This window comes from Embiotoca jacksoni, unplaced genomic scaffold (genome assembly GCF_022577435.1).
Source record: "Embiotoca jacksoni isolate LCO1_2020_lvr unplaced genomic scaffold, fEmbJac1.0.p SCAF_2, whole genome shotgun sequence".
Taxonomy (NCBI): domain Eukaryota; kingdom Metazoa; phylum Chordata; class Actinopteri; family Embiotocidae; genus Embiotoca; species Embiotoca jacksoni.
The window spans coordinates 9,394,857-9,419,680 of NW_027185340.1; the positions used below are offsets into that span (position 1 = coordinate 9,394,857).

The window sequence follows — 24,824 nt, forward strand, 5'->3', positions numbered from 1 at the left end:
GGGTGTTTAACCGCCTTCGCTCTTCATACTCACTCCTTCTTCCGCGCCGACTTCCTCTTCTCCTCGTTGATCTCGTGGTTGGGATCGCGCAGTTTGACCTCGGCGTCGTCTGTCAGGCTGGCCGGGATGATGTCCAGCTCCAAGTCTTTGTTGTCCTGCGCAGAAAAAAAAAACACGTCAACCGGCGAAGTTTCAAAACTTCTCTGTAATGTTTTACCACATTTTCCCTGACTTTATTAAAGTAGTTTGAAAGTATGGAAGTCTGTTGGTGCCAAAATTCGCTGGAGTAAAATAAATAAATGTTTTTTTTTTAACAAAAGCAACACAGTAAAAAGATGCGTTTTAATGTGCCTTAAGAGTGCAAAAGAAAGTCAAGTTTTTGACCAAAAAAACCCCATAGAAAGCTGAGTCTATTTATGGCATTTTAATGTGCCTCAAAAATAGTAAAAATAAAAATTAGTAAAAAGCAAAAAAGATTTTACCATCAAAAACGCAGCTTCGATGTGCTTCACTAGAGTGCATAGAAAGCGAAGTTTTTGAACAAAAACAGTTAAAAGTTGTGTTTTAACTCGTTTTAATGTGCCGCATTAGGGTGCCATAAAAATTATCTTTTGGACAGCTTTTGTGGCGTAAAAAGTGAAGTTTTGTGGTGTTTTATGTCTTTTTACAGCTTTTTGAAAAAAACAAATACCTCAGCAACCTGTGATTAAAGTATTTTTATAGAGATAAAAAAGGATGTTTTAATGTGCATCATTGGAACGGCACATGATAACTTTTTTGCCATAAAAAGTGCAGTTTTCCAGTGTTTTATGTCTTTATATGACATAAAAAGCAGCATTTTAATGTGCCTCATTTTAGCCTTGAAAAAACCCCACAAAAACAGCTTTTTTTACAGTGTAAATAGGGGTTTAGGGGAGTGTATGCGTGTGTGTGTGTGTGTGTGTGTGTGTGTGTGTGTGTGTGTGTGTGTGCGCACGCTCACCTCCGGGCTGACCCCCAGGCTCCTCTCCAGGCTCTCCTGGTACTTGGCCATGCGCAGTGAGAAGTCGCGGTATCGACGGTCCACCGTGCTGACCCAGCGCTTCAGCTCCGACACGTGGGCGTGGCCTTTCTCCACCAGATTGTCGGCCAGCTGGATCAGCAGCTTCACCTTCTCCTTGGTTTGCTGATTAAAATATCAACACGAATCAACACCACAATATCACCCTGATAATTTGAACATGAATTCCAGTGTTTTGTTCGTGTTACTCTCTGATTAGAAGTGTTTATGTCCGAGGAGCATCGACCAATCACGTCGTGCCGAGAACAAACGAGGCAGAAAACTGGCTGAAATTAAGTAAGAATGATTCAGTCTTTTTTTTTCTTTTTTTTTGTGCTTTTGTTGTAATTTGTAAATTTTGACATCTTTTTTTGTAATTGTTACGTTAAATTTTTTTTAACTTTGCGGTAGATTTTCTCTAAAATTGTGACATAATTTGTGCAGTATTTTTAGTGACCTTTTTGCATTAAAATTGCAGAAATTTGTTTCTGTTGCATTATCAGTTGGACTGTAAACAACAGAACCGGACGGGTCGGCGCCACCAGAACGCTGCCTACCTTGGCGGTGAGTCTGAAGTGATGGTGGTTGTTGAGGAGCTGCTGCGTTTCCTCACCGCTGTCGCCGGGTGACGTGTGAGTGGCCAGGTAAACCTCACCTGTCTCCTGGATCCAATCCAATGCCTGCACATATACACACACAAACACACACACACACACACACACACACACACACACACACACACACACACACACACACACGTCAAAGTGATCAACAACCTTTGTATTGATTATGTGTCTGAAAAAAACAATAAAATAATCCCAATGTTCCTGCACATTTTCTTAAATACCGCCAAGATACACACACACACACACACACACACACACACACACACACACACACACACACACACACACACACACACACACACACACACACACTGACCTGCTTGGCGCTGCGTTCAAACACCAGGTACTGCTGACACTGGTCCAGCCTTCGTTTCTTTAACGTCCAGAAGTGCAGGACTCTGTTCTCTCTCTGCAGCAGCTCGTTCAGGATGGCTGCACACACACACAAAACAGCAACATTAATATCTAGTATAATAAATGTGTGATCCCATTAAAAGTCTTTATCAGATCTGTAATAATCAAATTTATATAAAAATCGATGGATGTAGTAGTTTTGAGCTGCAAGTCTGCGATCATCGACCGCTGCAGCGTCACAGCGGCGGCTCTGACCTTTGACCTGCTGCTCGGGTCCTCGGGCGTGACCGGCGGCTCCGGGCATGCTCACGTTGTTCCTGTGGATGTACTTCAGGAACACCTCGGCGTTCCTCCGGGCCAGCGTGCACGCCTGGAACACCCGAACACGGAGGTTAAACACACACACACACACACACACACACACACACACACACACACACACACACACACACACACACACACACACACACACAGTGCAACACAGGCTGAAATAAAACTGGAGGCTTCTAACGAAACACTTCTCCAGATAATCATAGATATTGATTTAGATCAATTTAAATTCCAAAAACCCTGTTTCCAAAAAAGTTGGGACGCTGTGTAAAATATACATAAAAACAGAAAGCAAATCCCATAAACTCATATTTAATTACACATAGACCAAAAACAACACATCAAATGTTAAAACGCAGAAATGTTATTGTTTTATGAAAAAGATCAACTCATTTTGAATTTAATGGCAGCAACACGTCTCTAAAAAGTTGTGACAGGGTCATGTTTACCGCTGTGTTGCAACACTGTAAACATTTGGGAACTGAGGAGACCAGTTTCTGGAGTTTTGAAAGTGAAATGTGGTCCCATTCTTGCCTGATGTAGGATTTCAGCTTCTCAACAGTTCAGGGTCTCCTTTGTGACATTTCTCATCTCATGATGCCCCAAATGTGTGCTGATAACAAGCTGGATGGTCCCTTTCCTCTTTAACTTGGAGGACACAGCGTCCATGATTTCCCAAAAAAATCTCAGATTGTGATCCATCAGACCACAGGACAGTTTTCCACTTCACCTCAGTCCATCTTCATTGATCTCGGGTCCAGAGAAGGCGGCGGTGTTTCTGGATCATGTTTCTATCTGCTTTCTTCTTTGGAGAGTTTTAACCTTTATTTGTGGACGCAGCGATGAACTGTGTTCACAGACGATGGTGTTCAGAAGTGTTCTTGAGCCCGTGCAGTGATTTCCACTCCATGATAGTGTCTGTTTTTAATGCATTTTCAGTTAAATACGGGTTCATGTGATTTGCAATTGTGTTTTTAATTTACATTTTACCCGGCGTCCCAACTTTTTTGGTTGTTGTTGAATAAAATATACATGTGAGGTCACATGACGGGAGACGACTCACCTTGAGGAAGGCTTCTTTCTGCTCCAGGTGTTTGCTGATCAGAGGCAGCAGGTGGTCGCAGTCGGCCGAACTACCCAGCTTGTCGTGGCTGCCGCACCAGTCCTCATCGCGGCGGTACTCCTGCTCCAGGCTCTCCAGCACGCTGCACACCTGAACGGACACACACACACACACACACACACACACACACACACACACACACACACACACACACACACACACACACACACAGGTGTTCAGACGTCATGGAAACACACAACCTGTGAGAGCCAGCGAGGCGGCGCGCACCTGTTCGGATGTCTTGTAGAAGGCCACGGAGGCGTTGACCAGCTTCAGGCGGTCCTCCATCTTCAGCATCAGCTGCTGCCAGTGAACGGCCACCTTCTCCGCACAGCCTCGGATCGCCTCGGGGTCATAGTGGCCAGCCTGTAGCATCATCTGAGAGGAGGAAGGAGAGGAGGGGGATGAGAAGGAGAGGAGGGAGAGGAGGGATAGGAGGGTGATGAGGGAGAGGAAGGAGAGGAGGGGGAGGAGGGTGAGGAGGAGGAGGTTACGATGAAGAACTTCCACCCTTGGCTCAAACACAGGATGGTCAGCCTGTTCTTACCTCTGCCTTTTGTTGGACCTGCAGAGCGCTCTGATGAGTCTTCTGCAGCGAGTTGGCGTGGAAGAGCGACTGCAGGCAGGAGAGCAGAATTATTATTAATCTGGTGAAATATTATTAATCTGCACCAAACATCCACTAAAATACAAGTTTTAAAAACAAATTTTTTCTTTTCTAGTAAAAAAAAAACAACAAAAAAAACAACTTATTTGTCTGTTTTTTAAACACTTTATGGTGCTCCTTTGGGGAATTTTGAGGATCAAAGTTGCTTTAAATTTATCAATTATTACAAACTCAGTTGCTGAAAATCACTGAGGACTGAATGACGGCTGATTGACAGGTGCCCGTCAAAAACAGAAGGCCTGATGTGAAATGAATTTGTGCATTTAATCGATTAGCTGCAGTGGCGTTACGTCAGTCTGATGGAGGGGGTGGGGCTTACATCATGTGGAGGAAACACACACACACACACACACACACACACACACACACACACACACACACAAACACACAAACACACAAACCCCAATCACAAGAACAGAAACAGCAGAACACACGTGTCCTGGGCCAAAAGTATGTATGCTCTCTGTGTGTGTGTGTCTGTGTGTGTGTGTGTGTGTGTGTGTGTGTGTGTGTGTGTGTGTGTGTGTGTGTGTGTGTGTGTGTGCTCCAGTGCTGACCAAAGGGCTTTTACCCTGACTGCTCACAGACTTATGTAGTCAGCCATTTAAAGCACTGCACAGAACACACACACACACACACACACACACACACACACACACACACACAGAGAGAGAAAGAGCATGCAGGGATAGCACTAATTAGATTTGTGTGTGTTTGTGTTTGTGGGTGTGTGTGTCCATGTGTGTGTGTGTGAGAGTTTTTAAGCGTCTGTTATTCTTCAAAATCAGTGCAGAATGAAATAATTATTGAGGCGAGCCCAGTTCACACACAGATAGCAAAGAGTGCGAGTGTGTGTGTCTGTGTGTGTGTGTACATGTCTTTCTATAGTCAGTAACCATATTTATGAGGACAAACACATTGTAAAGAAAGTCCTCACAGCTCTAAAGGGCAACCTGGGGGTTCAGCTTTAACTCAGGTTTAGGTTCAGCTCAGAGCAAGGTTAGTTTGAGGTTCAGGTTACAGTTAAATTCAGATTCAGGTTTAAGTTCAGGTTTAAGTTCAGGTTGGGCATTTGGTTGTGAAGATCTGTCTCAAGGGCTCAGGAATGCATTATGTGAATGAGTGTCCCCACAATGATAGAAGGACCAACGTGTGTGTGAGTCCATCTGCTACTATTCAAACCAATACACACTGAACCAATCAGCACTCCCATACAGTAAACCTGGTTGGAGCAGCAATAATTAGGACGTGTGCTTGTGTGTGTGTGTGTGTGTGTGTACCTCGATGGCCATCTGGAACTGCTCATGCTCCCTCTGCAGCTGCTCGGCCTCAGAAAGAGAGCTTGCGTTCACCATGCTGGCGTTCAACATGGACTCGCCGTTACGGATCCAACCCAACACCTGCAGGGCGACGACACAGACCGTCAATGTGTGTGTGTGTGTGTGTGTGTGTGTGTGTGTGTGTGTGTGTGTGTGTGTGTGTGTGTATATACACTCTGGAAGCAACACAATGGTTCCAATAAAAAGAGTAGAAACAGGTCAATAGCATACAAATTGTCAAATCAGCTGCGGAAACACAAATACAGGAAGTTTTCTTTATATTCAGTGATTTACTGTCATACCAATAATTTCAATTCAAGATTTTAAATGTGTTTTTCTTTGTGTTTAACACAATTTACATCCTGCAAATGTTCCTCCAAATGTTTCACAATAAAAGCCTCGTTACAAATGATTGACCTGTAAATGTAAACATATTTCAACAGGATCAAGAGAAATGTGATCATTTTATTGCATCACTTGGAGAAAAAAAAAGGGGCGGAGCATCGTTTCAGCGTTATGTGTTTGTGGGACGTAAACAACACGTAAAAAAACTAAAAATATTCCCGCTCTGCATGATATAAATCTGCAGCGGCATGCAGACATGTAGCATCTGGAAATAAGGGAGCAGAAGAAGAATAAGGCAACAAACACCTCAGTGTGAGAAAGGTTAACAAAATAAAACCTAAATCTGTCATAAAAACTACAAAATAAAAGCTGCGCGTGAGGAGTCCGGTTTATCCCTCCTCGCCTGAACTGCACCGCACTTACCGAGTCCCTGAGTGTGTTTGTGTTTCCGTGTCATTAGCATGTTGCCATAAACCTCATCAATAATTCAGCTGCATCCATCTGCAGCCGTGGGCGTCGTTACCGTGCTGAGGACTCCCTGCCGTGTACCTGTTTGACCTCAGCCTGCAGGTGGCGCAGCTGCAGGATCTGCTCCAGCCGCGCGTGCGTGTGCTGTGCGCTGAGCTCCACCTCCTGCTGCTTCTCGTGGAGGAACTCCAGCAGCTCCTGAACCTGTGAGGCCAGATCCATGTCCTTCTCCCCCCGTCAGCTCGATGCCTGAGACCGACACAGACAGCGGTTCACACCCTCCACCTCCGTTCTTAAAGCTCAACCTGCAGTCTACTGAACATTAAGACCCAGTTCAGATTCCGTCCGTCACCATCTTTGCTAGTTCGGAACGGTTTGGAGCAGGAAGTGACCATATTTGGACGAGCTGTGGGGAGGAGCCAGCGGTGGATCTGACCGATCTGATTGGAAACCATGACGATACTACGTCCCGCCCACCGATAGCTGTAACCTGACTGCACGATAGGCCTGTCAATCAAACAGATACCCCCCCCCCCCCAAAAAAAAAAACCAGGTCTTTTTGAAGCTTCATTTCTCATTAATGAGGGATTCTTTTCAGATGGACCTCCAGAAAACTAATAAGAAGGTTTGACTTTAGCTAACAACACCGAGATAACTGCTGGAGACATTTTATTGACTTTTTATTTGATGAGAGAAGTTGAATGGGAGTCTATGGAGCCGGAGGCATTTTGGAGCCGACCTCTAGTGGCACTCGGTGGTATTGCACCCTAAGGCACTTCTGCATCTGAACCATTTTTCACACCCAGAACCTACGAACACTTTTATATCCAGTCTGTGGGCATAAGTAATGTCTCATCTGAGCCTCCAAACAAAGAAACCAATCCGAAAATAAATACGTTTATTTATTTACTTTCTGTGAACAAATGACTCCTCCTTCTTTAATATCGGTGAGAACCAAGTATCAGCCTGCCGTGACGTCACCTGCCGGTTTGTGAGTGTCCAGTCTGGTTACCTATACTGTAAACCTATACTGTAAACCCGAATTATTTCCAGAAGGAAACACTGATCAGAAGGAGTTTATCTGATGACACCACGACGACCGTACCTGAAGCCTGGACCTCCATGATGTACTGGTGCAGGTCTTGGCCCTGCTGCATCACTTCGTAGGTCATGTTGTTCATGGCTGCTTTCCTCTCCGCGTGACGTTTCAGCCGCTGCTCAGCCAGGCTGATGTCCTCTGCGCTGCCAGAGGAGGCGCCGCCGCTACCGGTGCCACTGCTGCTGCCGCCGCCGCTGCCGCTGCTGCAGCTACCCGAACGCCCGGTGTCGTTCAGCTGGCGGGACAGATCCTCGTTCCAGGCGTCCAGCTCCGCGGTGACCTGCAGGAGAAACGAGTTCAACTCTCAGCTCAGCTCACTTCGCACGCAGTGACATTTTACAGGACGAGCGTGGTTATTTCCTGCAGCTACAATCTACAGATGTTGTCTGATTGCCAGCGAGCACCTGCCACTGCACGCTATCGGTAGATGCCAGCTCGGCAGCTGTGCACGCGAGCGGCCAGAATCATAAAAAAAAAAAAAAGATGTTCCAAAATCGTTTGCTGAGTTTTACCGTCACGGATGGACGCACTAGTTTCTCTTCTCTGCTCTCTGTGTGCGTTTCCTGATGGGCGGAGCTTAGCCCCCGCCCCGTAACAGATTTCTACATAAACCTGAGCAATCCAGTAAAATCAGTACGTGTCTTTGGGGTGTTGGAGTGTGACTGTGCGCGCGGAACAAACACCTCGATCGTGTACTGCTCAAAGATGCGAAGCTGCAGAAAAATGTCCAGCTTGATCTTGCGTTCGTGAAACAGTTCCTCCATCTGGCCTTGGGCCTCGTCCAGCTGCTGCAGCACCCCCTGGATGTGTGCGATGGAACTGCAGTGTGGCGTCTTGTTGGTGGACATGGCTGCGTCTCTGCGAGAAGAGAGAAGGACGGAGACGTTACAGCAAACGCAACACCTTCCTCACCAGAAGAGAAACGGGTGGAGAGTTCACGTGATCGATTTTCATCTGTTTTAATGAAAATACTCGTAGATTATCTTTTTACACCAAATCGTCCTGCTAACTTGTTGTCAGTTAACCTAATTAGTTGAGATGTTTTATCAGGTGATTTTTGTTTTTAAGTATTACAAAACTTTTCCAGTCTTTTGTTGCAACAATCTAGGAATAATGTTCTTCACCGTTAAATTATAAAGAATTTGAGGATTTCATAAGACACAATGCTGTGGTGAAAATCACTGCATGGGCTCAGAAACACTTCTGAAAACCATTGTCTGTGAACGCAGTTCATCACTGCTGAGCAGCCAAAATCCTATCTCAGACAGGAATGGGATCGCAGTTCACTTTCAAAACTCCAGAAACTGGTCTCCTCAGTTCCCAGATGTTTACAGAGTGTTGTTAAAAGAAGAAGTGATGCAGAAGAAGTGTCCCAACATTTTTAGAGACGTGTTGCTGCCATCGAATTCAGAATGAGCACATATTTTTCATAAAACAATAAAACTTCTGTTTCAACATTTGATATGTTGTCTTTGGTCTATTTTCATAGGAATTTACATGATTCGCAAATCATCACAATCTGGTTTTTATTTACGTTTTACACAGCGTCCCAACTGTTTTAGAAATGGGGTTGTAGTTTCCCTCAAAACTATCATCGTATAATTTTTTAATATCCCTTTGCACGAGGAGGAGAAACAGAAAGACTGAAAATGTCATGTACCTGTGCCAATATGGAAATTATTCATTATGAATTTGACTTTTTAATGCCATTTTAAGTATTAATGTCCTTACCTAAGGTACTGAATAAATCCCTCTCTCTATATAATAACATTATAAATATTAATATATCGTCACCTCAGCGCAGGTATTCATGTTTCTGCCTCTCAAATCGCCACCATGAATAATAATAATGATGATTACCTGAGCTGCTGTATTAATTCCTCTCCCTCTTTAATCACATTGAGCGTCGCCTCCAGCGTGGCCGTCTGCTGCTGCTGAAACTGCTGGATCAGAGTCTGGACCGAGTCCACCGAGTCGCAGCACACCTCGTCCAGCAGCTGCTTTTGCAGCTCCTCCATCCACGACCACAGCTGGACACATACGGGAACACGCACACATCAACACAACGACCATCTCCATGGTTACACCGAGAATCATCCACGTGTGCGTGTGTGTGCGTGTGTGTGTGTGTGTGTGTGTGTGTGTGTCCCACCTCTTTGGTGTGTGTGTGGAAGGAGACGGACATGTCCAGCAGCAGCTTCCTGTGTTCGACCCGCCGAACGAAGTCCTGGATTCGGACTTCCAGGTGCCGCGCCGCCTTGTAGATTTCCTCTGGGTCGCACTCGCCGGTCTGAGCCAGCTGCTCCGCCGCCTCCAGCAGCTTGTCCGCATTAGTGTACGTGTTCTGAAAGGTGGAGGGAGGACCTTCTTCATCATCATCATCATCATCATCATGGCAAACACACTGGGTGAAAACTTTATCTAAAAATACACATAAAAACATGACCTGACCTGTCAGTATACACCCAAACACGACTGTTGGACACACACACACACACACACACACACACACACACACACACACACACACACACACACACAGTGGAATAATGTCTGACATTGTTAGTTCTAGTTTGGACCTTTATCGCCCCTCAGAAAGGGACTAAATCCTGTCTGAGTATTAGAGCTTCCAGCGTTCATCAGGAGGACAGAATGGATTAATTTTGGTTCAATTCTGAGCACGAGAGGTAATCTGTAATATTTCACTTCAGGAAAATATATTACATGTAAAATATTTTGGGTATTTTCACTCAGAGTTTTAGGTTAAGTACAAGAATGAGAAAATAAATATTGAATTGGAGTATTTGGGGTTTTATAGTGTGGATTTCACATGTTAGAGGGATTAGTCGGGAGAGAAAGATTATAATTTACAAGAGATTATTATGCTTTGCTGCATGACTGGTTATGTTCAAGGGGAAGATTTACAGCCAAGAGATGACAGAAGGCAGAATCATCCATCACCTGAACGCAGACGCACAAAACTGACTTTATAGTCACTTTGCACTATTGTTTAGATAGTTTAATTTAATATTATTCTATTTTATTGTATATATTGTGCATTTCATTTTCATATTTAATATTTTTTTACTGTTATTTTTATTTCTTTACCCGTGTCTATAATGCTGCTGTTGCGAAAAAATTTCCCCTTGTGGGATTAATAAAGTAAATATCTATCTATCTATCTATGTATCTATCTATCTAATACATTTACCTATGAAATTGTGAATTAAAAACTAATCCATGAACAAAATAAGACAAGTTCACGTTAGCTGCTACATTAGCCCGAAACAAGATCACGTTAGCTGCTACATTAGCCCGAAACAAGATAACGTTAGCTGCTACATTAGCCCGAAACAAGTTCACGTTAGCTGCTACATTAGCCCGAAACAAGTTCACGTTAGCTGCTACATTAGCCCGAAACAAGTTCACGCTAGCTGCTACATTAGCCCGAAACAAGTTCACGTTAGCTGCTACATTAGCCCTTAACAAGTTCATGTTAGCTGCTACATTAGCCCTTAACAAGATCACGTTAGCTGCTACATTAGCCCTTAACAAGATCACATTAGCTGCTACATTAGCCCGAAACAAGATCACGTTAGCTGCTACATTAGCCCTTAACAAGATCACGTTAGCTGCTACATTAGCCCGAAACAAGTTCACGTTAGCTGCTACATTAGCCCTTAACAAGTTCACGTTAGCTGCTACATTAGCCCTTAACAAGATCACGTTAGCTGCTACATTAGCCCTTAACAAGATCACGTTAGCTGCTACATTAGCCCGAAACAAGATCACGTTAGCTGCTACATTAGCCCTTAACAAGATCACGTTAGCTGCTACATTAGCCCGAAACAAGATCACGTTAGCTGCTACATTAGCCCTTAACAAGATCACATTAGCTGCTACATTAGCCCGAAACAAGATCACGTTAGCTGCTACATTAGCCCTTAACAAGATCACATTAGCTGCTACATTAGCCCGAAACAAGATCACGTTAGCTGCTACATTAGCCCTTAACAAGATCACGTTAGCTGCTACATTAGCCCTTAACAAGATCACGTTAGCTGCTACATTAGCCCTTAACAAGATCACGTTAGCTGCTACATTATCCCTTAACAAGATCACGTTAGCTGCTACATTAGCCCGAAACAAGTTCACGTTAGCTGCTACATTAGCCCTTAACAAGTTCACGTTAGCTGCTACATTAGCCCTTAACAAGATCACGTTAGCTGCTACATTAGCCCGAAACAAGATCACGTTAGCTGCTACATTAGCCCTTAACAAGATCACGTTAGCTGCTACATTAGCCCGAAACAAGATCACGTTAGCTGCTACATTAGCCCTTAACAAGATCACGTTAGCTGCTACATTAGCCCGAAACAAGATCACGTTAGCTGCTACATTAGCCCGAAACAAGATCACGTTAGCTGCTACATTAGCCCTTAACAAGATCACGTTAGCTGCTACATTAACCCCAAACAAGATAAATTTGGCTGCAACTTTAGCCTACGTGAGGAAATTTTACCTACCAAGATATCCTAAAAAAAATCATGACGTCGCCTGCGACATCAGCCTCAACAAAATAACGTTATATAATAAGACAGAAGTAGCTGCGACATTAGCCTAAATTAGCCACCATTAAGGCAAATCTAAGACGTTTGTCATTAACTAAAGTTTTGATTCTCGTGGCAACATGTTTGTCCGCGAGGTGCCAAAGAACACAATTTCTTGCGCTTCGGAACAGGTTTGTTTTTCAGTCTTTTGACTTGAGGCGGCCCGAAGAAGCTGGACGACGAAGACCTCAATGAGAGTCGATGAACTCTGGATTTGAATGAAGTCTTTTTTCCGTTTGACGTCCCGATGACATCATCAGACGAGGAGAGCTGAGCAGCGAGGACGGCGAACGGTCTCATGGAAGAATATACGCAAAAAAAAAGATGAAAAAAAAAACAGTTTCACGTGAGGAGAAGAAGAAGAAGAAGAAGAAGAAGAAGAGGAAGAAGAAGAAGAGGAAGAAGAGGAAGAAGAGGAAGAGGAGGCTCTCGTACGTTGGTTTCGGGAAACACGCTCTCGTATTGGTCTCCTGGCGTGTGCGTCGAACGTGCGCTCGACGTACTCACGTCTCTGCACGTTTGGGGAGTTTTAACGGCCGAAACGAGAGCGTGAACGGAGAACGAGCGTCTGACCCAAATACCGGCGATCCGCAGCAGGTCAGGGAGGCTAATCCTAATCCAGAGTGTAAACGTCAGATTACACAACTACTCTTTTGCGGGATTAGCACTCATTCTGTTACGGGATTATCCCTCCGCTGACCGATGGCTCATTATTTGTAACGGTTCAGATTAGCGGTCTGTTTTTACCGTCGGTCGGTCGGTCGAAGACGAACAACAGCAGCTTTTTTTTTTTTTTTTTTTTTAACGTCTACAAACAACCTGAAGTGGAGAGGAACAACACGACGGCGGTTTGTTTGATTTTTTTTTTTTTTTTTACCCTTCGGCAATCGAACTCATTATTCACCTCGATTCGATAGAAAACACGCTTGTATTTCACTTTTTCTCCAGCAGGGCGCAGCGATCTTAAAACAAGCTGACTGATGATGTCACATGTCTGTTTTCAATATTGGTGTTCCCACCCGGACCAATCAGCAACCATCAGTGACGTCATCGTTGGTTTGTGAACGTTAAGAATTCTCCAGTTCGGATTCTGTCCGTCACCGATCTTTGCTAGTTCGGAGACGGTTTGGAGCGGGAAGTGACCATATTTGGACGAGCCAGGGGGGAGGAGCCAGCGGTGGATCTGACCGATCTGAACCTGACGATACTACGTCCCGCCCACCGATAGCTGTGACCTGACTGCACCACAGGCCTGTCAATCAAACAGACACGCCCCCAAAAAACAGTGACTTTAGCTGACAACACCGACATTTTATTCACTTTGTATTTGATGAGAGAAGTTGAATGGGAGTCTAACGGAGCCGGAGGTTTTTTGGAGCCGACCTCTAGTGGCACTCGGTGGTATTGCAGATTAACACACTTCTGCCATTTTTCAGACCCGGAAGCTACGAACACATTTTGCTCACGACATTATTAACGACTATCCCTCCACCAGGAGGATATTAAGCCTTTGAGTTCGGTGAGTTTAAGTTCCAGATATCAGGAGAGAAAAATGACAGAAAGATGAAGAAGACGAGGACGAAGTTTGTTCAGACTCCACGATCCGGATCACACAAGATATCATCTGACTGTAAAACACACAGCTGCTGTCCGTGTACTTATTAAACTTTAAAACAAATTAAATCAGACAGATTCAACAGAGACGAGCATCAAACTTTCACTGAACACGTCGACGTGTTTGAACTTCAGTTTGAATCCTTACGAGACAGACTGAAGCAGAGAAATTGAGGAATGGATAAAGACCTCGTTTGAGGGAAGCCTTGTGACCATAAATGGTTCTGTTCAGGCCCGTCTTCATGCTTCCACCGGCAGGCACCGAGAGGGTTTGGAAAATTTGGGATTAATCAGGGCCGATTACTTACAGATGTTTCCAAAGAAAGCAAATAAACATTCGATTAAAAAAAAACAAAAAAAACAACAAACTTAAATTTTTCGTGGCTGGGAACCGGACTTATAACGGGATAAATCAAAGCGTCAAGTTTCCAACCGCTCGACTCCAGTGTGGGACGTCGGGATCATTCAGAGTGTGTTTTCAGAAGCAACGCGAGCTCGCTTGCTTGTCAGCGTCTCACCTGAGCGACGTCCTCGAAGTCGTCGTGTCTCTTCTGCAGCGCCCGGGCTCGGTGCAGCGACTTCCCCACGCCCGTGTGTTTGCTGAGGAAAGCCTCGCCGTGGTTCTCGATCCAGTCCATCACCTGCGAGAGAGGGAACACCTCCTCAGATCGGGTCTCTGACACACTCGGGATATAAAAGAGGGGGTGACCCGGGGAGCCCTCCTGATTTCTGTTAAGTCTTTATAAACTTGTGTCGTATCTCAAGACGGGCAGAGCGTCACGTCAGGAGACAAAACGTTCCTACAAACGTCATACCATCTCATGTCATATACCAGGAAAGAGTTAGAAGATGAAGAAGAAGAAGAAGAAGCATTAAAAAGAAGTTTAGCGTTAAGGTCTTCAGATCGTGACCAATCATCAACCAGCAGTGATGTCATCGTTGGTTTGTGAACGTTATGAAGCCTCCAGTTCAGATTCCGTCCGTCACCATCTTTGCTAGTTCGGAGCGGTTTGGAGCAGGAAGTGACCATATATGGACGAGCTGGGGGGGAGGAGCCGGCGGTGGATCTGACCGATCTGATTGGAAACCTGACGATACCACGTCCCGCCCACCGATAGCTGTAACCTGACTGCACCACAGGCCTGTCAATCAAACAGACACCCCCCCCCCCCCCCCCCCCAAAACAGGTCTTTCTGAAGCTTCTTTTCTAATGAATGAGGGATTATTTTCAGATGGACCTCCAGAAAACTAATAAGAAGGAGTGACTTTAGCTAACAACACCGAGATAAATAATGGAGACATTTTATTCACTTTGCATTTGATGAGAGAAGTTGGTGGTATTGCAGTTTAAGACACTTCTGCATCGTCCTCATTTTGCAGACCTGGAAGCTACGAACACTTTTATATCCAGTCTGTGGCTGTGACAGATCTCACCAAGAGGGTCAAAGTTCAAGGTCCATTTTTACGATAACGTACCTGGTGTATACATGCTGCATGCAGCAGCACATCCTTTGTAAAAGGCAGCTGAAGTACGTCGTGAAAGTAAAAAGAAGAAGAAGAAATTGGGAGCAGGTTGTGTCACCGTGGAATTCGTTCCCCGGACTCAAGACCGTGAACACCGGGTTCTACTGGGACCTTCTGAGGCGCTGCAAACCACCTGAACTGTGGTGCCGTGGCAACAGGGGTTCTCCAACAACACCATCGCAGCTCCCCAACGCTCCCTAATCGCCGGGTTTGACTTCCCAAAATGAAGCCGAAAGGTTCTGATCCGCCTGACGCACTTGAAAGCGTGTGAACTGCCGCCACTTTTTCTACACGGTAGAAACGGAACGTCTACGACAGACTTGGCGCAGTCGGAGCAGCACGTTCAGATTTCCACGTCTCCGGCGTGCGGCGGGAACACACGGCGACGCTGCCGAGCACTTTCTGGGTGTGCGAGTCCGCGATGTCAGCGTGTTGCAGTGAGTCCAGCTGGAGTGGTGCCGGGTCGGGTCGGCGCCGGGTCGGGTCGGCGTCGGGTCGCAGCTGCACTCTGTCTGTCTGAACGTGCAGCAGCAGACACACACACACACGCACACACGCACACTTCCTCCGCTGTCTGTCAGCTGCACGTCTTCTCCTCCGCGGTTGCATCTGTCCTGATTTACACGCCCGCTCGCTCGCTCGTCTCGCTTCCTGCGGACGTCTCTCGTCCTCCTCGAGGCTCTCCGGGGTCTCGTAGACAAGCGAAGCATGAAAAGACCGACTGGCAGAGCTCTGTTTTCTCTGAATTTATGACCTCCTGATATGATACTTCTCCCCCCTCTTTGTCTTTCTCCGTCTCTTAAACACTCTCTTAACATCTCTCCCGGGTCACATTGAGACGTTCGCGCGGCGCCAAAAAACTTCTTGGAGTCTGACGATGCCCTGATTCTGCCTCTCTGAGGGCCCTTTAACGCACATATTAAGCCCACAAAGACACACGGCACATCAACTAGATGGAGTCGGTGAGCTGCTGTGTGTCCGTCACTCAACCCGGTCCCCATGAGACCAGATGAAGACAATGAAATCAGTTCATCATCGATTCCTCTCGTGTTTCTTGTCTCTGCCTGTAGGTGGCGCTGCTTGGATCGGACCTGCAGTAAAACGCTTTATTCTCTGTGTGTGTGTGTGTGTGTGTGTGTGTGTGTGTGTGTGTGTACCTGCTGGACGTCCTGCTGGAACACACACAGCTGCAGCCTCTGGTGCAGCCGGACCTTTCGATGCTGCCAGATGTTCTCCAGACGGCGCTGGTGGTGCAGAACCTCGTGGACCACGTCCAGGATGCAGTGGACCTGCGACACGAAACACACACACACACACACACACACACACACACACACACACACACACACGCGTTAACTTCACTTTATCTGATACGTGAAAATACTAAAAGCCTGTTTGGTGAGCGACACCACGACTCTCACCGCTTTGGAGTAGTTGGCCGTGGCCGTCAGAGACTCGGAGTTGCCGGGACTCAGGGGCCTCTGGAGGACGTCCAGCAGGGCTTTACCGTCCTGACTCACCTGGAGACACAAGACAGGTAGGTCACACAGGAGAGTCCCCCTCCAAAATAAAAGACTGTAGAGAAAAGAGGGCCACTAGGGGGGCCGGCCTCCAACCAAGAGACTCCCATCTCTCTACACTTCCTTTCCTCAAGTGAACCAAATCATGTAAAAGAAGAGAGTTTTTTAAATTTATTTATTTAAACACCAACATGCGCTTGATTGTGAGAAGTATGTCTATACCTCGGTGTACGCCTGGGTCACCTGCTCATACAGACTCTGGTGGCGGTGGATGGCGATCTCCAGCTCCTGCATCTCGGACGGCAGCCCCCCCTCGCTGCAGACTTTACACCAGGCGTCCACCTCGGACAGGAACTGAGGATCCGAGCACAGACACCAACACGCTCGTATGAGAGTTCATTTCCACATTTTGTTTCCGCTTTCACTGTCTCAGATTTAAAAATATACCGAGATGATTTTTTTGTTTTTTGTAAAGCCACGAAAAACATCTGATGGACTTATTCTCATGTTTTTGACTTGTCAATTTTTTTTTTTCTCCGTTTTACTTTTCTGTGTAAAGGAAAGCTGTGATTCTTTTTTTTTTTTTTTTTTTTTTCGAGGATCTGTACAAACAAAACGTATCGTTATAATCATGAATGTGGCTGCAGACGCCTCGCCGGGTTTCCTTCTCCCGCTCGTCCCGACGCTGGTTCGTCTGTCTGCGACTCTTCGGGCTCTCGGCCAATCGCATGTCAAGAGGCCCAGCGGGGGAATCAAAACCAGCCTTTCAGGAATCAGCAGCTGAGCAGTTTGATCTACTGAATATGATTTCTGGACACGCGTCTCCTGCAGCGAGACGTCGGCTGACCCGCTCCGCTCTGACCTCACCTGCTCGGCCTTCTGGTGGAAGACGGACGACATGGCGAGGATGGTGGAGCGCTCGTCCAGCGCGGCGGCGAAGCTCTTCCAGTCCTGATCCAGCTGACCCGAGATCTGTTTGATCTGCGCGGAGGCGTAGTGGCCGGCCTCCGCCAGCCGGCTCGCCACCGACATGATTCTGTTGATGTTTACGTAGGCATTCTGGAGAAAGAAAAAAAAACACCTCACCGACATGCTGTCAGTCAGCAGGATAACCGGATTTAATTACTGTTTGCACAGAAAATACTGAAATGCAGGTGTTAGAGTGAAGTTGTATTTTATGACTTTCTTCTGAGGGACAGCTGCATTAAGCTAAGCAAAGTCCTCCTCTATATTCCGGCAGGTGAGCTAACAGTCAGCTGGCTGTGCCCTCCTCCGTCATGTGAAGTGACGGAAATGCGGTGGTGCGTGAAGTCCCAGAGGACGTGGTGTCTACCATGGAGTTCATGGCGAAGTGGTTGTGTTGAGTCTGCAGCTCCACGGCGTGCTGGTAGCCTCGGCCGATCTCCGTGTGGCTCTGCAGGAACAGCTCCTTGTTGTGGCTGATCCAGTCAAACATCTGCACACACACACACACACACACACACAGAGAGCACAATGTTATTATTTTCTAATGAATGAGGGATTATTTTCAGATGGACCTCCAGAAAACTAATAAGAAGGAGCGACTTCATCTTAACAATACCGAGATAACTGCTGGAGACATTTTATTGACTTCGTATTTGATGAAAGAAGTTGAATGGGAGTCTATGGAGCTGGAGGTTTTAACTTGACGGAGGAGCCGACCTCTAGCGGCACTTGGTGGTATTGCAGCTTAAGACACTTCTGCATCGGCCTTATTTTTTGGGACCTGGAAGCAAGGAACACTTTTACATCCAGTCTGTGAACGCAACGCAGCTGTGATTGGCTCCTCCCCTTACCCCAAGCACACACACACGAATCATCACAAATGACAGGAAGCGAGGTCATTAGACAAACCGCATTATCAGCTCCCAGCATGCCCTCTTACTACGTAACTTTTAAGAATCTTAATTAAAACACATAGTTTGAGAACATTTCAATAAAGATACGCAAGGCTCAAACCATAAGGGCACAAGGTGGGAACGTTGTGCACTTTAATCTTCTAGATTAAAGAACACATAAGCAGTCGGTAAAAGTCTGAAAACGTTGAATCACGTTTCTACTGTGAAGTCTTGGAGCTCCGGAGACGTCGGCGTGTGATGAGGTGGGTTGTTTTTTTATGTATTATTTTGAGCAGCTGTCCTGACTCATCTCTTGTGTGTTTGTGTTTTTGTGTGTTTGTGTGTTTGTGTTTTTGTGTGTGTGTGTGTGTGTGTGTGTGTGTGTGTGTGTGTGTGTGTGTGTGTGTGTGTGTGTGTGTCTCCGGTAAAACGTCACTCTACCCAGTAAACAGTGCGGTCAAACCCACTCAAACAACAAAAACATGGCTGCTGTTCGGCCTCGTTGCCAGCTGGCGGAGTGTCACCTTCACACACCGAATCCATCTTCTGTGCGTGGTTGCCGTGGTTACCAGGACAAAGCCGTCCTCGTGGCGGTGTTTTCCACAGAAAACAAAACGCGCCGTTGCGTCCGAGTGTTCCGTGACCGTGCCGATGATGTGGGCGAAAAGCTTCTTTTTTTTTTTTTCTGTTTGCTTTACAGTAAATATTTACTGCTGCATGTGGAACAGCGAGTCAGCTGACGCCCGTCTGTCTCTGTGTGTGTGTTGTGTGTGTGTGTGTGTGTGTGTGTGTGTGTGCGTGTGCGCGCGTCTTCAATCAACAACACTTGGGACACCAGCAAACACACGCAGCTCTGTTATGATGAAGCAGGACTCCGGGTCGACCCGGTTCTGCCTCTCTGGATCCGTGAACAGGACCTGTGCGTCAGCGGTGTTGCTGCGTTGCTTATTCTTGAGAACAGCTCGCTGCAGACGTAGATGAAGACAACGCTCGACTACGTCTGCTGTGATGCCTCCCTGGAACTGCGGCTGGGTGGTGGAGACTCCGCCCCCGCTGCTGCACAGAGCGCCGGCCGTTTTATCAAAGTTTAATGATATTAAACATATATTATGTGTCCAAATTACACCAAATTCAACAGTACACATCCTCGTGTCTCCAGCAATAAACTCACAAAGTTTGAAGCAGATGGGACGAAGGGTTGTGGAGATACTCGAGGGACAAATTCATTTCTGTTGGAAAATTAAAGTGTCACAACCAATCAGCAACCAGCAGTGATGTCATCATTGGTATGAGAACGTAATGAATTCTCCAGTTCAGATTCTGTTCCGTCACCATCTTTGCTAGTTCGGAGCGGTTTGGAGCAGGAAGTGACCATATTTGGATGAGCTGGGGGGGAGGAGCCAGCGGTGGATCTGACTGATCTGATTGGAAACCTGACGATACTACGTCCCGCCCACCGATAGCTGTAACCTGACTGCACCACAGACCTGTCAGTCAAACAAGGCACACCCCCAAAAACAGGTCTTTCTGAAGCTTCTTTTCTAATGAACGAGGGATTATTTTCAGATGGACCTCCAGAAAACTAATAAGAAGGAGTGACTTTCGCTAACAACACCGAGATAACTGCTGGAGAACTTTTATTGACTTTGTATTTGATGAGAGAAGTTGAATGGGAGTTTATGGAGCCGGAGGCATTTTGGAGCCGACCTCTGGTGGCAGCAACTCCACCAAATTAGGCTAAACAATTCTGCAACCACGTTAGGTCACAGCTCAAGCAGCCGTGGTCCTGTTGTGGTCCCGGTCCAGGGGCCCTCCAGGGGGTTAAACACTGAGGCCTTCAGGCGTAAAGGCATTTTAAACTGAAGCAGAAAAAGCTGTTCGTGTTGCCATAAACAGGCCGGTATGTTAATGATGAATGAAATCCAAACATTCACTCACAACCGCAGCTAATCACTTGGCCGGTGTGAGTAGGCAGCGCTGGCTCATTTTCCACTGGAACAACCGAAGACTGACCTTCATCACCGCCGGGAATCATTCGTTCAAACCACAGAGGAGAAGGACAAATATAGTTTAAAACTGTCCTGAAGAAGGCAAAACTTATGTGATTATCTTTGAGAAGATATTTTTAGGTTCCAACTTGGAGAGTTAACAGGCTGATCCAACGATAACAGATTCCTATGACGGCCGACTCAACCCTCTCTGTCTGCATCACATCCTGAAGCTGATGAGAGAGTGTTCCTGAACGCAGCACAGCGATGCACACAGAGGAGCAGGAAGCAACAACCTTCATGAGGAAGTATTCAGAGTTCAACATCATCACTGACTTCCACACGTTAACGTGACCGTTGGTATGTGAACATTTGTGATTTCACTGCAGACCTGAAACTGGAGCAGAGAAACATCTTTTAGGGTCAAACTCTGTAAACGGTCAACAGAGACCCTTGCAGTGCTTCAGAAAGTCTACGGCGATGAAGCGACAAGCCGGGCGAGGCGTTCTGAGTGACGTTCAACATTTCAAGAGGGGCGGAGCTTCACTGTCCAAGCCCAAAGAAGAAGGCGCGTCAGGTCAGGAGACACCAGGTGGGTTTTCTTTGTGTCACCATGAATTCGTCCCCCAGAGTCAGACTGCCAACACCGAGTTCCAATGGGACCTTCTGAGGGAAAACACTCGCTGCAAACCACCTGAACTGTGGCGCCATGGCAACAGGGTTCTCATGAAAACACACCAAATTTTCGCCTGTTTTAGACACGCTGTGATCGGATGTGCTGAAGATTTTCTGTTCCCCGAAATGTGATGGCCAACCAAGGCTGAAAAACAATATTGAACGATGGTGATCTTCAGGCCCTTAGATAGGACCGCTTTAAAAAAACAGACATGATTCTGTGGTGGAAATCACTGCACGGGCTCAGGAACACTTGGCTGTAAGTGGGCGTGTTGAATACCCAACCCCCCCAAAAATTTGATGTTTCTCTGAATACGTCCTCATGCAGGTTGCTGCTTCCTGCTGCTCCGTGTGCATCGCTGTGCTGCGTTCAGGATCGCTCTGTGAACTTATTGATCAACCGTGGTAAACCTCTGGTTGGGTTAACACTTCTTTGTTCCAAAAACTCACCTTCTCGGCGTCCTGTTCGAAGAGGCGGAGCTGGAAGCACTGGTCCAGCTTCAGCTTCCTGACATGCCACATCTGGTGGAGATGCTGCCTGGTGGAGTGGAGCTTATCCAGCAGACTGGCCACCTGACGGGAACCATCATTTAACATGAGTGAGATGCTTCCAAAGGTCTCCGTTACTTTTACTGTTATCAACAGAATTTAACAGTTTTGTCCCTTAAGTTTCATTTTTCATTTTTTTTTCTATGTATTTTCATGAAAAGCACGGTGAGATACAGATGTAAAATGACAGATGCATCTTCCAGGCTTCTTATCAAACATGAGTGTAACTGCATCCAGTTTGCGCGTCATGCAAACAACCTGTGTGATGAAACTGTATTTTTCCCTCTCAGCTCTCCCTGCGGAGTCCTTCGGCTAACGAGCTAACGCGCAGCGAGCACTTCTCCGGTCTAACGAGGGACGCTAACGAGCCGCGGGTCTCGTCTAAACGAGGCCGCGCTTCATCGCGCATCGGGGTGCTTCTCTTTTAGCATTCACAATTCGTAATGAACACAGCGAACGAATCACTCAAGATTCATCATCATAATTGCTAAAAGTGGCCGTTCCATTATGCACCGTTGAATATTTACTGCAGGTTTCCTGATGTTTTTATTTTTTATTTTTTATTCCAGCTGAGCAGCAGCTGTGGGTGAAAGTTACTTCTGCACAATCAGGCCTGGATGTGTCGAACACACAACGGTACTCATCTCAGAGATGAAGATTTGGACTGGACCTCGCTGCAGCAGTGGAGGCGCTACCTTGGGCACGAGGCTCTGGAAGTCAGCAGAACCTGAGATGCAGTTCCTCCCTGAAAACCCGTCACTGGACCGGATACACTGAAGCAACCTCTGGCCTTCGCGGTCCAACTCCTCCACCGGAGCCTTCAGCACCTGAAGAGGAGGAGAAGGAAGAAGATCGTTTTTTGACGTGTGTCGTGGCAAGAGGGCTGCGACTCGGTGTCAGACGGTCCCGGACAGCAGCTCTCCACCTTTTTCTTCAGCTGCGTGTGCTCCTCTATGAGCCGACGAGATCCCTCCACGTCTGCAGGAAACTCCTTCTTAGACTGCAGCTCCTGTGAAACACAGCAAACCTCCGTCACGTCGGCGTGAACCGCTCCTTGAATGCTCTGAAATCTCCCCTGGCTCCGCCCCCCGCCCCCTACCTACCTGCAGGTCCTCCAGCCTGGACAGCAGGTGCACGGCGTTGGACATGAACTCCTCCAGAGACACTCTGAGCTCCATCCACTCCTCGTGGTTGTAGTCCAGAGAGCCTTCGAAGTCGTCCGTCAGCTGCGAGGGATCCACCAGCTTGGCCAGACCTTCCACCGACACCATGCTGGTCTGCTCAGAGAAACATCGGAGATTAATCAACTACAGCAGGGAGACATCGCTCAGGTGGGTTACTTTGACACGGTGACAAATAAACACAGAGAACTTCTCACCTTATTGATCACTGTGTTTAAAGCAGGAAGTCAGATTTTAGATTAAATGAGTCTGTCTGAAGATGGTGCATTTAGAGAGAAATGTGATAAACAGACACTGGGATCCTGATTGGAGCGCTAAAGCTGTAAACTTCGCGAGTAAGTATTCCACATTTCGTAGCTTGATCAAAATAAGCACATGATTCTGTGAGCAGCGGTTCTTTATGAACCTGAAACTGGAGCAGAGAGACATCAGATTTTGGGAGAAAAAAAATCTTCAACACGCCCACTTACAGCTGAGTGTTCCTGAGCCCATGCAGGGATTTCCACTCCACATTCATGGCTGTTTGTTAAAGCGGTGCCACCTGAGGGCCCGAAGATCACCATCGTCCAATTTGGGTTTTCAACCTTGCGGGGAACAGAAAATCTTCAACTCGCTGTGAGCACGCGAGTTGTCGTGGAGAACCCTGTTGCCATGGCGCAACATTTCAGGTGGTTTCCAGCGAGTGTCTTCCCCTCAGACGCCTCGGACGGTGCCAGTAGAACTTGGTGTTGACAGTCTGACTCTGGGGGACGAATTCACGGTGACACAAAGAAAACCCACTTGGTGTCTCCTGACCTGACGCGCCTTCTTCTTCGGTCTCGGACAGTGAAGCTCCGCCCCTCTTGAAATGTTGAACATCACTCAGAACACCTTGCCCGGCTCATCGCCGTAGACTTCCTGAAGCATTTCAAGGGTCTCTGTTGAGGATTTCCAAAATTTGATGTTTCTCTGCTTCAGTTTCAGGTTCATAAAACCAGGTGTAACTCGGGCTGATTCTGATCAAAGCAACGAAACTTGGAGGAATTCCTTACAAAGGCTTCAGCTTCTCTGCCGAGACTTTGTGGCTATGAACGATAAAGTGAATTTAAACGCCGTCTCCAGGCGCTCGTTTCTATCAGACTGTTCATCTCTGTCATGGAGATTTAAAAGTCAAAACACTGTTTTTAAAAGCTCAGCTGAAACCAAACTCTGAAACCGAGACGCCGCTCGACGGATGAAACACCGACCTCGAAGGAGAACTTGGCGCTGCCGAAGTTGGTTTTCTGTTTCTGCCAGAAGTTGTCCGGCTTGATGATGAGCGCCACGCAGATCTCCACCGGGAAGAACTCCTGCAGCGTCTTCAGCAGAGGTTTGATCAGCTCCCACTTGGAGCCTCGCATGTCAATGATGACGGTGAAGCCGCGTTTACAGACGTCCTCGCTGGAGACAGAGGCAGGACGAAGGAGGGGATGGGGGTGAGGACGACATCAAAGTGAGTCTAAACTGAAAAGTGTTGATTCGTGTCTCGTTTTTCTTTGTGTTGAAGGGCAGGAGTTTGTTCGGAGAGACAAACGCACGGCCGACGAGCTCCGAGACCTAAAAACCGCTGCAGTGAGATCAAATCATCTGAAATAAAAGGCTGCGTTCCACCACTGATGTGTTTGACTAATTAAAACATGAGGATGACTCACTCAGGGGGAACAGAAATGTCTCTTTTTTTTTCTCCTCTCTTTTCCAGAACAAATTAAAGTCCAGTTCCCTCAGAGTTCAGAAGGAACGTGGCTCCAGTAATAATTAGAAAAGAACCCGCAGCAGCTCGCTGACAGAGAAATAAAACTGATTTAACGTTTAGGAGGGAACGTTTTAACCATCAAAGCTGAAACATGTTGAAAAGAGTCTTCGAACCCTCCGACACTTTATCAAGGTCACACGTGGGAAACAAACGCATGTGGAAC

At 46.7% G+C, this 24,824-nt stretch overlaps 1 protein-coding gene across 1 annotated transcript in view; it reads right to left on the reverse strand.

Annotated features, from left to right (window-relative positions):
* The window catches only part of LOC138201185 (kalirin-like), a 93,125-nt gene that overhangs the window by 40,336 nt on the left and 27,965 nt on the right, over window positions 1–24,824 (reverse strand). Inside the window, 26 exon segments of the mRNA XM_069154431.1 lie at window positions 34–155; window positions 983–1,165; window positions 1,597–1,719; window positions 1,982–2,097; window positions 2,275–2,389; window positions 3,413–3,562; window positions 3,701–3,850; window positions 4,020–4,088; window positions 5,420–5,539; window positions 6,353–6,505; window positions 6,507–6,520; window positions 7,377–7,650; window positions 8,054–8,228; window positions 9,231–9,400; window positions 9,523–9,714; window positions 14,113–14,235; window positions 16,276–16,407; window positions 16,540–16,638; window positions 16,861–16,992; window positions 17,506–17,697; window positions 17,972–18,094; window positions 21,611–21,733; window positions 22,405–22,536; window positions 22,635–22,718; window positions 22,813–22,986; window positions 24,117–24,309. Of these exon segments, the coding sequence (XP_069010532.1) occupies window positions 34–155; window positions 983–1,165; window positions 1,597–1,719; window positions 1,982–2,097; window positions 2,275–2,389; window positions 3,413–3,562; window positions 3,701–3,850; window positions 4,020–4,088; window positions 5,420–5,539; window positions 6,353–6,505; window positions 6,507–6,520; window positions 7,377–7,650; window positions 8,054–8,228; window positions 9,231–9,400; window positions 9,523–9,714; window positions 14,113–14,235; window positions 16,276–16,407; window positions 16,540–16,638; window positions 16,861–16,992; window positions 17,506–17,697; window positions 17,972–18,094; window positions 21,611–21,733; window positions 22,405–22,536; window positions 22,635–22,718; window positions 22,813–22,986; window positions 24,117–24,309 (3,633 nt within the window).